This window comes from Panthera leo, chromosome F3 (genome assembly GCF_018350215.1).
Source record: "Panthera leo isolate Ple1 chromosome F3, P.leo_Ple1_pat1.1, whole genome shotgun sequence".
Taxonomy (NCBI): Eukaryota; Metazoa; Chordata; class Mammalia; order Carnivora; family Felidae; genus Panthera; species Panthera leo.
Window position 1 is genome coordinate 2798789 of NC_056696.1, and position 13457 is coordinate 2812245.

The 13457-nt window shown below is 52.2% G+C and overlaps 1 protein-coding gene and 1 long non-coding RNA gene across 2 annotated transcripts; one reads left to right on the top strand and one right to left on the bottom strand.

The window, feature by feature from the left end:
- Window positions 1-310: 310 nt before the first annotated feature.
- On the bottom strand, window positions 311-4002 carry LOC122211917. The gene is made up of 3 exons (XR_006198901.1): window positions 3908-4002; window positions 2833-3469; window positions 311-644 (listed from the first exon to the last, which is right to left on the bottom strand). It is a non-coding gene; the product is annotated as an uncharacterized LOC122211917 (long non-coding RNA).
- A 791-nt stretch (window positions 4003-4793) lies between these two features.
- On the top strand, window positions 4794-13011 carry LOC122211672 (histone H3.3A). Its single transcript, XM_042924990.1, has 4 exons — window positions 4794-4897; window positions 6382-6532; window positions 7772-7925; window positions 12356-13011. Exons 2-4 carry the CDS (start codon window positions 6405-6407, stop codon window positions 12482-12484), a joined length of 411 nt encoding a protein of 136 aa, XP_042780924.1. The 5' UTR covers window positions 4794-4897; window positions 6382-6404; the 3' UTR covers window positions 12485-13011.
- The last annotated feature ends 446 nt before the right edge of the window (window positions 13012-13457 follow it).

A 13457-nucleotide genomic window follows, 5' to 3' on the forward strand; every position in this document is an offset into this window, starting at 1 on the left:
GCCCCCTCCCACCGGGCCTCCTTTTATCCCTGCTGTGCCTGGGGGTTAGGGAGGGAGGTGGGGGGGGGGCGGGTTTGGGCTCAGGTCACCATCTCGCAGTTCGCGGGTTCGAGCCTCGCGTCCAGCTCTGCGCTGACAGCGTGGAGCCTGCTTGGGATCCCCTCTCTCCCCGCTCTCTCTGCCCCTCCCCTGCTTGCTCCGTCTCAAAATTAATAAATAAACCTGAAAAAAATTTTTTTGAGAAAATGACTTTATAAAAAAAAAAAAAACCTTCCCAGGTGCCACTCGATTGGTGATTCGAGGCGTGGCCCTGGGCCTCCAGCCTCCGAAACTGCTGTCACTTCTTGGCACGCCCTCCTCACGGCGGGCCGACACTGCCTGGTGGAACCAGGGCACCTGTTTCGTCATTTACGGAGAAGGTGAAGGTCTCCTGCGTCCAGGGAAGGCATCCCCGATGTACACAGGGGGCCCGGCTGCAATCCCACGGCCGCTCGGGGAGCAGGGAATATGGAGGGGACGCCACGAATCATTGACGGTGCGCCCGAAATCAATAAAACATGAATAGTGACCGCCCCAGGCCAACGGGCAGATTTCACGCTCACATCCTCATCCTGAGAAAAACATTTCCAACTGCCCTCTTCCCGCTGAGAATACAAGGAAACGTGTGCAAGGAAAGGCACATCTTTCCAGAAGCGCCTCTCCTACGAAATGCATCTCACGGTCGATTGCAAAAGCCTGTGTCGTACAGTTGCTTTTTGTTTGTTCTTCTGTCGTATACTTTTTGAAAAATGTTTTTTTAAGTTTACTTATTTTGAGAGAGACCAAGAGAGCAGGGGAGGGGCAGCGAGAGAGGAGAGAGAGAGAAAAACCACGCAGGGGCCACACCGTCAGCGCAGAGCCCAACGTGGGGCTCGCACTCACAGGCCGCGAGATCCTGACCTGAGTCGGATGCTTAACCAACTAAGCCACCCAAGCACCCCTTAGTTTTGTTTAAAGTAGGCTCCACGCCCAACGTGGGCTTGCACTCACGGCCCTGAGATCAAGAGCTACATGCTCAGGGCACCTGGGTGGCTCCTGATCTCGCGGGTCGTGGGTTCGAGCCCCGCGTCGGGCTCTGTGCCGACGGCTCGGAGCCTGGAGCCTGCTTTGGGTTCTGGGTCTCCCTCTCTCTCTGCCCCTCCCCTGCTTACGCTCTGTCTCTGTCTCTCTCTCTCTCTCAAAAATAAATGAAACATTAAAAACAAATAAAAAGTATCCAAGCCCTTGCTCCCTCTGCGATTACAGTCTAGGTGGAGAGGCCACAAATCAGGAAGCAAGTTAGCGAAATATCAGCTTGTGAGCACTGCTGTGATATGATCCCGGGAAGGTGACAGGGGACAATATGGGCGGTAGGGATGGGAACACAGGAACTTGGGGTCATGCCCTGAGACCTCAGAGCAGCCCAGCGGTCTGTGGGCTATCGGGGGGGACAGGAGATAGGTCCCTTCGGCCCTAAGGACTAGCGCCCCTGGGAGGGCGGCCTCAGCAGCGTGGGCCAGACCTGTGCCCCATGGTGAGGGCGGCGCCCCCCCACTCACCGCTCCACGAGATATGAGCACAGCCCCTCCCATCCCTGCCTCAGTCCTGCGGGGCGGGGAGCAGTCCCATCGTGGACAAGGACACGAGGAATACTCACGCCAGGCCCCCCGAGGAGCACTGGTGTGTCCCCAAATGCGGCCGCTAGGGTTGGAGGCAAGGAGGCGAAACAGGCTCCCGGGGCACACCTGAATTTCCGTCTCCCTGCCGGGTACTTCTCTCCACTGTAGCGCACAGGCCCTTTCGGTGGTGACCCCGGCACATGTGCCTGCTACAGCGTTGAGCTGCATGTAAATACCTGACCTTTCAAAAGTTCATTGGATTTGGGGCGCCTGGGCGGCTCAGTCGGTTAAGTGTCCGGCTCTCGGTTGCAGCCTAGGTCATGATCTCCAGGTTCGTGAGATCGAGCCCCGTGTCGGGCTCTGGGCTGACAGCTCAGAGTCTGCTTGGCATTCTCTTCGTCTCTCTGTTCCTACCCCACTTCCGTGCACTCTCTCTCCCTCAAAAATAAATAAACTTAACAAAAAAAAAGAATTTAAAGAGATCTTCATTATAAAGTCTTGATCGGGAATGGAATATGGCCATTTCAAGCATAAAACTTGATATAAAATATTATGTTCACAGACACAAGCTCAATGCTGCCAGTTGAAACCTTTGAAAACATCTTACTTGGGAGTGTTATGCTAGTTTCATGGTTCATATCTTCCTTAAGATGCAATTAGTTTTGTTTAGTGATTATGTAATGCAGAAAAATGAATAATGAAATTTTTTAAGCAATGGCTCCAAATCCCCTCCGCTTTTCTTTCGTGTACCCTACAAACAGGATCCCTTTCTAAGAGTAAAAACAGGAGAAAGTGGGAAATACCGCCCGACAAGACCAGTGAGGTAGCTCCCTGTGAAAACAGCCCCAAGGTGGGGGTTCATTATACTATTCTTTCTACTTTGGTCATATCTTTGACAATTTCCATGGCTAAGGACGCACAGCAAATTCAGAAAGGTCCCTAACCGCGAGTGGAGTTAGGGTACTAGACCAGTGGAGAGAGACAGATACGCCTGCTACTATCCTAGACTTCACATTCTTTGGGGGAAGAGACAGATAATACACAAGTCAACAAATAGGATCACAGAGCCCGATGCGGGGCTTGAACCCATGAACCGCGAGATCATGACCTGAGCCAAAGGCGGACGCTTAAGCGATTGAGCCACCCAGGCGCCCCAGCCAAGAGCTTGAGAAGGAAGAGCCAATTCAGGACTCACCCTGGTGCCCCTTCAGCATCCTGTTTTTGCCGGGGCAGCTCTCCCGCTCCATTGCCTGGACTGGAAAGCCTTCTTCTGTCAGCTACAGCTTTCTGCCACTCGTAGGGGCTCCAGAAGACCCCCTTCCTGTCCCTCGTCCAAGCGCCTCTTCCTGGCAATGTTCCTAGAGATCATAAGCCCTACGAGGACAGGATTGTTGCTTGCGCGCTCACTGCTGTGTTCCCAGCATCCAGAATTGTGCCTGACGCGCAGCTGTCATTCGATATATATTCACGCAGCGAGAGTGAACTTCCAGAATCCACCAAGTAAGTAACCGGACACATACCCGGGTGCTTATGTATTCCACTCCACAACTAGAATGAACTTGTGGCCTATCTTCACAGGGATAGATAACACTTCCATTTCACAGATGGACAGCTCAGTTGGTTCAGATCATCCAAGAGCCGAACGATTTCATGTAAAAGTCTCTCCCTTCCTTAGGAATATCTTTTGCAGCCAAAAAAATAGACGCTCTGGAAAAATGGAGCCCGTGAAGGGAACGTTACCCACGTCATTGAACATTTCTTGAGGAGATAATGAATTTAATTGATGGGGCACAGCTTTCCTGGATCGATTCAACAGCAAATATTTCGCTTCCCTGAAAACAAAACAGAACAAGCAAAACAAAACTCTGCTCGGCCCCAAGTGACAGGAACTCTCCGCTAGCAGCTCTGCCTGGGCTGTTTTTTGTTTTGTTTTGTTTTTTGCATGTGTGCTTTTAGGAGAGGCTTCCAGATCGCATGTGCTCTGCACAGCAACCACGGACACTTAACATCCATTAAATAATAATGAGACGGGAGGCCTGGAGTTTTTCTGCTGCTCCCAGGTCTGTCCCTTACTTAAGTGACCTTGGACAAACCCATTCCCTCCCTGCTCTCTGATTTCCGCGCGCCCGTTTCAGGGTAATGTTTACGACTAAGGCGCTTTATAAAATCTGGGGATCGCGACTGGCACTTCGCCCTTCGCCCGGGCGGCGTGGCTCCCGCGCTATCCCCCGGGGATGCCCGCAGGAGCCCCGGGGGAAGCGCCCGCGCACCGCCGTGCCGCGCTGGCGGGGCCGTCCCGGGGACGGTCCGGGCGTCCCGGGCCGCGGCGGGTCGGTTTCCCGGGCTACCGAGGGCTGGAAGGCGGGTGAAGGCGACCGTCCCCGGACCGCCCCTCCCTCCCGGCCGCCGCTCTGCGCCGCGCGCCGGGCGGTCCCCGGGCACCGGGCCGCGGCCGCGGGGGGCCCCGGGCGGCCGGCGGGGAGGTGCGGGGACCGACAGGCGGGCCGCGCGGCCGCGCATTGTTGTCGCGCTCGCCGAGCACAGCCATCTTGCGTCGGGCGGCCCGGCGCCGCCACCTGCGGGGAAAGTTGCGCGCGGGCGGGCCGTCCGCCCCGGGGCCCCCGCGGCCGCGTAGCCCCCCCCCCCCGGGCCGTTCCCCCCCCCACGCCGCCCCGCCCCCACGCCGCCCGCAGGCCCGGGCGTTCACCGGCCGCGCCCGCCGCCCCTCCCCCACCGCCCCTGGGCGCCCCGACCCCGGGCTCCGGGCGCGGGATGACGTGGGCGCCAGCGGGGTGGGGGGGGAGGAGGGGGCGGCGGGCGGTGGGGGGGGGGGGGAGCCGAGCGCGGGCGCGGGGCCGGGGGCGCGCGGGCCGGCGGGCCGGCGGGCGGGCAGGCGGCCGTCGCGGCGGGAGCCGGCGGCCCTCCGGCACGTCTTTTGTGTTTGTACACACTCGGCGCGAGGCGGCCGCGGGGAGGGAGCGGGCGGCGCGCGGGGGAGGGGCGAGCGCGCGCCAGCGAACGAACGCGCGGGGGGAGGGGCGGGGGCGGGGCGCTGGCGGGGGCCGGGGGCGGGGCCGAGCCTTCCCTCCATTGTGTGTGATTGGCTGGCGCGCGGCGCGGGGGCGGGGCGGCGTGTGTTGGGGGCCAGCCTCGGTGTCAGCCATCTTTCAATTGTGTTCGCAGCCGCCGCCGCGCCGCCGTCGCTCGCTAACGCCAGCGCCGCCTCTAGCTCGCCGAGCTCCAGCCGAAGGAGAAGGGGGGTAAGTTTCCCCGGCCGCCCGCCTCCCCGGGACCGGGCCCCGCTCGCCGCCCGCCGCCGCCCGGGCCCCGGCGCCGCGGGCACGGCGCCCCCCCCGGCCCCCCGGGCCCGGCCCGCAAACTTTTTGGCCCAGAAATGGAGGTGAGGAGCGAGTTTCCGCGTCCCCGAGGCGGCGGCGGCGGCGGCTCTCCCCCGTCTCTCGCCGCCTCAGCCCCACAGCAGCAGCCGCCGCGGCGCCGAGCCGCTCTCCCTCCTCCCCGCGCCCCCGGCTCCCCTTTCTTCGGCCAAATCCCGCCCGCCGCCCCTTCCCGGGACCCCAGACCCTCACCACGACCCGCGCGGGCCCCTTCCCTGCCGCCCCCGGGCCCCGGGCCCCGGTTTTCGGGCGGGAAAAGGGGGGAAATCGCCGCCGCTTCGCACCCCGGGCTAACTCGCTTTTTGCTGCCTCCCCACAGTTGTTGCTGAGCTTCACCATCTTGTCTCTCTTCTCTGGTCACCGACCATGTTTTCTCCCCCGTCTCTCTCTCTTCCCCGTTTCGAGAACGGAGGAGAATTTTTTCAGAGAGGGACATTTTTTTTTTTCTCCTTTTTTGGAGAAGCGGAAACTTGATGCATTGGAAATGCAAAAAAAACTTTTGCATTTTGGAGGGCGGCACGTGGCGGGGGATCGGGGCGTTTCGGAGCGGCTTGGGTGCGTCGTGCCCCCGGGAGGAAGGGGCTCCGGGCGCCGATTGTTGGCGTGTGGGTCGGGGCGCTGGGGGCCGCGGCGGGGGCGCGGGGGGCCGGGCCCAAAAGTTTCCGCGGGCCGGCGCGGGCGGCGATCACAGCCCGGCTGCGGGGCGCTCGGCTGCGGCGGAGCCCACGACGGCCGGCCGCGGGACCGGGCTTTGTGGAGAGCCGGCCGCCGGGCGCCGCTGTCCCCTCCCGCGTCCCCGGGCGCCGTGTTGTCAACACGCTGTGGAAACGCGACCCCAGGCGTGTTTTCAGAGCTTCGCCCGGGTCCGTCCGCGGCCGGGCGCCCGGCGGTGGGGGGGCGCGGGGCCGGGGGGGGGGGGGACCGGAGGCTTTTTGCCGAAATTTGACTCGACCTTTCTGTGTTTTGTGGCTTCGTTCTTTGGACTTGTTTGCGGGTCGGATGTTTGCAGACGTTTCTGATTCCTACTTTAATTAAAGAGAGGGAGGCCGAGGCCGTTAGGGGGGTCTTTTTGTTTTGCCGTCGGTCTTTTGAGGGATGGTCGGCGTTAGAGGTCCCAATTTCCGAGTCCCACAGTTTGTTTCGAGAAGTCCTGTCTGGGTGGCAGGCGTGATCTGCACCCTGGCGAATTATATAACATGACGGACATTGTTGGGGTTTTTTTTGTTTTGTTTTGTTTTGTTTTGTGCTGGGCCTAATTTCCAGCCTGGCGGGGGCGGGGGCCGGCAGTGGCAGGAAAACTTGAACGTCTGGGGGGTCGTGTGTATGATTTTTGTTTTTGATGCTGGTAGGTAAGTGAGGAGGTCTCAGTACCATGGCTCGTACAAAGCAGACTGCCCGCAAATCGACCGGGGGTAAAGCACCGAGGAAGCAACTGGCTACAAAAGCCGCTCGCAAGAGTGCGCCCTCTACTGGAGGGGTGAAGAAACCTCATCGTTACAGGTATTTAAAAAAAAAAAAAAAAAAGAGGAAATAGTGGGATAGAGTCCGTCTACGGAAGCAGCAATTGTAAAATATAATGAAAAGATGTATAACCAGCAGACTTCTTGATCTAGGGAAACCGATGTTTTTCCCCTTTTGAATATTTGCTAATATTTTAAAAACGTCTGCGCGTGTGTGTCCCAAAACATAGTGTTGGGTTTTGTCGGAATGTTTTATTTTGAAGCTACCCAGAGCCCAAAGGAGACCTACTGAATCACCGATGATGTTAATGAGATAGATTCTCGTTTTATTTAGTTGTTACGTTAGTAACGTGTGTTTTTAAAATAATAAAGTGCTTTTTAAGTACATGTGTGAGGATGGACACTCGTTTTTGGCAAAATAATACATTTTGATACCAATTCTATTTTAATAATACTCAAGGTGGGGTGTTTTGTTTGAGTAAAGTTCTCCTTCATTTCCTTAAATTGGTGTATTTCCTTGTTAGCAGTCTGGTGTTGAGCTGCCCTCAGCAGTGTTGTTAAGGGCATCCGCCGTTAGAGGGCAGAAGCTGTCTGTACTTAGCTTCTGCAAATGATTTTATAGTTACTCTAAAATAAAAGCTCATAGAGTGGAAGAAATAAGTCAGACTTGAGGTACGTTTTTGTTGACACTTAGTAAAAAAAAAAAAAAAAAAAGATGCACGAACACTCTGCCCTGTGGAAGGCACACCGCGCCGTCAGGAGCATCCAGACTTCATCATTCCTGACGGATGAGCCGTAGTCAAACTAAACGTGTTCTGGGAAATGGGCCTTGAATATACCTGAGTGTGTTTTTAAATGAAGCCCATTGAGTGGTGTTGGTGCGTCTTTTAGAAGAAGCAAAGCTAGTAATACCAAATTGACAAGAGTCTGAATGTTGACTTTTTATTAGTGGCCTCACACCCTCCCAAGTAATGATACGTTATTGACGCCCCTGTGTTAAGACGAAGAAAGTGAATGGGACTCGGATAAATGCCCTGCTCAGAATCTCCTTTCATGTTATGCTTTTTGCTTTCAAGGAATTGTTCTGTTACTCTTCACAGCTTTAAATACTCAGATCATAAACTGGTGAAGGAAATTTTATACCCAAGCTAAAAAACAGAAAACGGGTGGTTTATTTTTTGGAAAATGACTGGATTTGTTAAAGCTAACCGCTTATCCTCGTATGTTTTTGTATATGTCCGATAACCATTTGTTTAATGTTGTTTTGTTTTGTGTTAAGGCCTGGTACCGTGGCACTCCGTGAAATTAGACGTTACCAGAAGTCCACTGAACTTCTGATCCGCAAACTTCCTTTCCAGCGTCTGGTGCGAGAAATTGCTCAGGACTTCAAAACAGACCTGCGCTTCCAGAGCGCGGCTATCGGTGCTTTGCAGGTAAAGTGGCGGGTGGGGACGGCTCTGAGAGTCGGCCGTCCTGCTGTGTACCAAGAACGGTTCTAAATCTTTCCACGTGCTTTGATCGGCACAGCCCGTAAGGTGGGCCATACCTTTGCTTCACCGTTGAGATGTCAGAAAGGTTAGGTTGCTCGAGGTCTTACACACCGAAAATGCGACTTGAACCCATTTGGGTGACAGTCCTCATTTGAACCCATCTGGCTCCGAACGGTATACCGTTCGTTCCGGTATACCGTCTTTCAGTTTTTTAAACATTGCGTTGAGAACGGTGTCTCGAGGAAAAAAGAACCCTCTTGTTCGGTCATGGGTGCTGCGGGACATTACAAAGATGTGGGACTAAGGTCTGTGTTGGTCATCAGCTTTAAGCAGTGATCGCTGGAAAAGGCATGGAGAGTTGGTGTCTTTCTGGATGTGCAGAGGCCACGCGAGAGGGGAGCGCGGTGTCGGTGGGGAGGCTGTGCACTGAGCTGAAGGAAGCACCCAGCTAGCTGGCATGGGCTTGGCCGTAGGGAGAAAAGGTGTGCTTCGAGATCACACCGTACGTGTTAAGGGGCAGGGATGTCAGGACTTGGAGTTGGCCAAAGAGGATTATGGATTTCCGCTTAAATGGGAAGCACATTGAATTTAATCTCCACACCAGGTGTCAGAACTCTGAGAAGTACGGTCTTAGAGGTGGTTACATATCCATAGTATTTGTGTCTTGTGCCAGCATTAAAACTTGAAATGCCCATGGGTAACATGCTTGATTAGGGGTGAGGATATAATTAATACCAATCACTAACGTGTAACCTGTTTTATATTGTGTTTGGCATGTTTTAGATCGGTGTATCTCAGACTACTGCCTCCATGAGAGCAGGGGTTTGGAAGCGATTAAAAGTGCAGATTTCTAGGCACCACAGACGTGAATCAGAATCTCTGGGGGCGCGGGGACCACAGTCCACATACACTCTATTGGAGGATTGTGAGGCTGCTGTTGCCGTGGCAAGCTTTGGCTTTACATGTGAGGGAGATTTGATAGGTGGGTTCTGTGCTGAAGTGCGATTGGTTGAGCTGTTTCTATGGTTAGTCTGAACTGGGTTTGATTGGTGGATTCCAGGAGTAGGCATCCATTAAATTCTCAATGAATTGAAATTACTGAAATTTCAAACTACTAAAAGCTTCTAGCGCTGGTTAAAACTCTTTTTTCTCTTTTGATCGTTGTTTACCGTAAGGTCTCCTTTCGTCTATCACTACAGTTGTAAGTCACATTTTGCCCGTGTATTTTCCAAGATGGTCAAGCATTTGATACAAAGCTGCTAGTTTTGGTTCCTAGTCCCAGTTAGCCAGGACTGTGCTTAAAGAACCCATTATACTGGGAAGTCCCAACGTGTTCGTGTTTAATGGTCGGTCCGTGGTAGAGTCTTGTAAATGGAGATTACTAAGCAGTCTGGGCAAAACACTATTGTCTTTCCAGTTCATGTGTAAACTTCATGGTCACTGGCACGAAGGTGTGTGCTGTACGTTAGCAAGTGTTCCTGTATTGGTTTTGAGCACAATGTTTCCTTCTGCTGCCTGTACTCCCAGCAGTTAGATGGCTCTTGTTTGGAAAGCGTAATCTTTGTTACCAGTTTTTTTGTGCACGTGTTTGCTTTCTGTATCCACGCACTTCAGTTCTCTTAAAGACAGGGATGGAGAATTTGCTGGTGGAAATAACAGAAGAGAGCAGTTGAAATAAAATTCAAAAAGTCACTTTATTTTTGGTTTAGAATCACACAGTTGACAAGTTTCCTAATAGAACTAAATGAGACGGGGAGGTGGTGCGGGGGGGTGGGGGGTAAAGAAATTAGTCTGGGTTTGCCATACGATACTCAGGAACGGACGGACTTAAAATCTAACCTTTGTCTTTAATGTCTGAGAGTTTCGACTTGAGGTATCCTTGTGTTAAAAACGTAGACATTGGTGTTTCGAAATGGTGGGAGAATCAGACATTGAATATAGTCAACGCGTTGTAAATTAACATTTCCTTCTAGTTGTAAGATATTTTTTCTTTTGCCATTATCTCAAAATTGGTTTGTTGGGCTATAAATTTATGTGGCAGTCTTTCATTCCCATTAGAGCCTTCCCGTTGAGAAGGTTTTAGGATCTGTGTAATAGAATTAGAAATATATGGGTCATGGTCAAATCCCCCGTGGGTATAGAATACTCTCCCAGAGCCGACCAGATACAACCCTATAAAACCAGTAGCCGGGCTCCAAGACAGAAGTGAGAATGGCCACGTGCCATTCGGAGCAGTACCAGGGAGCCCATGGATCATTCTGCTCTTAAATGGTCTCAGAACCACGGGACCTGTTGGCTTGTCCATCTAGCAGCTCACGGCGCTACGTTTTGCAGAAGCATTCTGGATGGGTGTGAGGCCGGGTGAAACAAAATCAAACTGGTGTCTTGCCTGAGGAACGTCAGTCCTATCTGATGCGTGTGGTGAGCCCATCAGAGCCCACACTATGCCTTGGTCTCCACACCTCTCACCCATTCCTTCGAATATTGTAAGAATGAATCCCCGGCTGTTAAGGGCTTTTGCCTTCATTACATCCTTTGGAATGTTTGCATGGAAAAGATGTACACTTACTTAGGGTTAGATTTAAAAAGCAAACATTTGTTGAACATCTACTCCAAAGCAAGGCGTCGTGAGTAGAAAACAAGACTCTATTATAAAGTTACATACATAAGAGGGTGGCTCTGGCTCTGCTGTACGAGGCCAGAGAAGCAGCAGGGAGTCTGGAGGAAGGAGTTCAAGGCTTTGTGCCCTTGGGAGCTGGGAGTGGAAGTGCTTGCTTCCTCCTGCTCGGAAAGTCTGAGCTAGGCCTTAGTGGGTAGATAAAACCTGACTCTTAAATGCAGCAGGAGGCTCCTGGGGGGCCCAATCAGCTAAGCGTCTGACTCTTGATTTTAGCTCAGGTCATGATCCCGCGGTTCCTGAGTTCGAGCCCCACATCCATTAGTATAGAGACTCCTTGGGATTCATTCTCTCTCTCTCTCTTTCTCTCTCTCTCTCTCTCTCTCTTTCTCTCTCAAAACTAAATAAACATTAAGAAAAAACGCAGCAGAAGAACACTGTAGGGGTTGTAAAATTTAGATGAAACAAATTTTCATAGAAGAGAGACATAAGGCAAAAAAGTTGAAGATACATAAATGTGAAGGGCGTACTTTTTCATAAGATGATAATGTGAACCAGTTGAATTAATTGTTGCTGCGTTGATGCTTGGGAAAGCAAGTCTCCGTAGTTTTATTGCAAAATCACAAGCGAATCTGCCTGTTCCTGTCTACATATTTTGTGTTATGTAGCATAAGTGGCTGAAATTGCTCAAGTGTCGGGTGGCATCATTTTTAGCTTTATCGTTACCTAAGGGTTCCAAAATGGAAAATATTTTTTTTATTAGGACAAAAACAGCAACTACAGGAATCTTGGTTTTTCTAAGTATCTTGATCAGAGAAGTAACTTTTCTACAGAGAAGGCGACAAGGCCAGACAGCCCCGTTTAATGCTCCTGAGCCACTGAAACAGCCGGGCGGGTGACCGGACTGGTAAAACGGTTTCTGCCTCTCGGAATGAGGAAGCAAATGTGACTTTGGCTAAAGGGCTCTTTAGCTTTTCAGACAGCTGTAAGGTCTACTAACCTGACTTGCCAAGTGTCCGTGAACAGTTCCCACAGCTGGCGGTTTCTGAGTGGTGACGGAGAGGGGGGGGTGCCTTCAAAGACTCCTCGAGTGTAATGAGAAAAACTGAAGGGATCCATATTAATACGAGAGGGGAAGAGGTCACTGCGGGTTGGGGAGCACAGAGGAAGGTGCGCTTGGAGGGGGCACATCTAGGCAAAACAGGTCCAAGAATGTAAATGACACCAGCGCGTTGTGCTCTGGGCCCCGTGGGCCCCGTGTGATAGAACGGAGGTGGAAAAGAAAAGGTTGATGGGGACCGTGTGATGGAAGCCAGTTGTCCGCTGTGTTGGATTATTGGCAGGCAGAGGTTCGGGCAGATACTCTGGGGCGAGCGGGATTCGGGATGAGGAGGACGCTGGCGAGGAGACAGGATTAGAGTCTAAGCTGGAGTTCCTGGATTAAATGGGATTCACCGAAGACATTTCGGTGGGTAAGAGATCGCGTGTTAACAGGAGAAAAATCGAAGCTTAGTAATGAAATCGTTTGACTCTTGTGTAATTTGCTGAAGATTTCCAAGCTCGAGCCTTCCGCTTTTCATAAACTGCCTTTCAGCCTGTCCCCCAGGTTTTAAAACGTACCCGTTTGGTGAACAGGTCAGCGTCTTCTGGAGCGGCTTTTCAGAGGTCCGAAAACCTCGTCATCTGAACCGGTACAGACTTGCCCGTGACGGGTGCTAATAACGCCATTGATGCCTTTTTCTTTGCTCCTTTGCAGGAGGCAAGCGAGGCCTACCTGGTGGGCCTCTTCGAAGACACCAACCTGTGTGCTATCCATGCCAAACGTGTAACAATTATGCCAAAAGACATCCAGCTAGCGCGCCGCATACGTGGAGAGCGTGCTTAAGAATCCACTCTGATGGAAAACGTTTCATTCTTTTAAAAAAAAAAAAAAAAAAATTTCTCTTCTTCCTGTTATTGGTAGTTCTGAACGTTAGATATTTTTTTTCCATGGGGTCAAAAGGTATCGAAGTATATGATTGCAAATGGAAAAATCGGGGACAGAAATCAGGTATTGGCAGTTTTTCCATTTTCATTCGTGTGTGAATTTTTAATATAAATGCGGGGACATAAAGCATTAATGCAAGTCAAAATGTTTCAGTGAACACGTTTCAGCAGTTCAACTTTATAACAATTATAAATAAACCTGTTAAATTTTTCTGGACAATGCCAGCATTTGGATTTTTTTAAAACGAGTAAATTTCTTATTGACGGCAACTAAATGGTGTTTGTAGCATTTTTATCATACGGTAGATTCCATCCATTCACTATACTTTTCTAACTGAGTTGTCCTACATGCAAGTACATGTTTTTAATGTTGTCTGTCTTCTGTGCTGTTCCTGTAAGTTTGCTATTAAAATACATTAAACTGTACCTGCTTTTGGTCTTTATTCTCACCCCTGCCCGTGTAGTTCAGTCACTTGAACCGTTAAGAATCATTTTAGTGCCAAGCGGTTTGTCACCTCCCGTCTGAGACGAGACCGTTTAGAGACGGAGAGAGGATACGTTTTGTGTGGAAAGGAAGCTGGAGCTGTTGGTTTTCCTCCTGGTTTAAAATTTGCAGAGTAAATCTGTTCGTGAAAACCAGATCTTGACCCTTTGGATACGTGGTGCTCCAAACGGGCGAGTCCCCACCCGCCCGGCGGAAGCACATGGAAACGGGGAAACCTTCCTGAGGTCCGTCCGTTGACAGACCTGCGCCGCTGAACTTTGCTCGGCAAGCGTAACGGCAAGTCTGGCTCCGCAGCGAGGGCCCTGGAGGCGCGTCCACCCCGAGGTGACCGGCCAGGCCCCGGGACTCGCCTCTCGGGGAGGGGAGC

Excerpts from the sequence above, each read along its gene's own strand:
- LOC122211672 (XM_042924990.1), top strand. The coding sequence starts at position 6,405 with ATGGCTCGTACAAAGCAGACTGCCCGCAAATCGACCGGGGGTAAAGCA. Across the intron at positions 6,533-7,771 it reads AAGAAACCTCATCGTTACAG|GCCTGGTACCGTGGCACTCC; the intron begins GTATTTAAAAAA and ends TTTTGTGTTAAG. Across the intron at positions 7,926-12,355 it reads CGGCTATCGGTGCTTTGCAG|GAGGCAAGCGAGGCCTACCT; the intron begins GTAAAGTGGCGG and ends GCTCCTTTGCAG.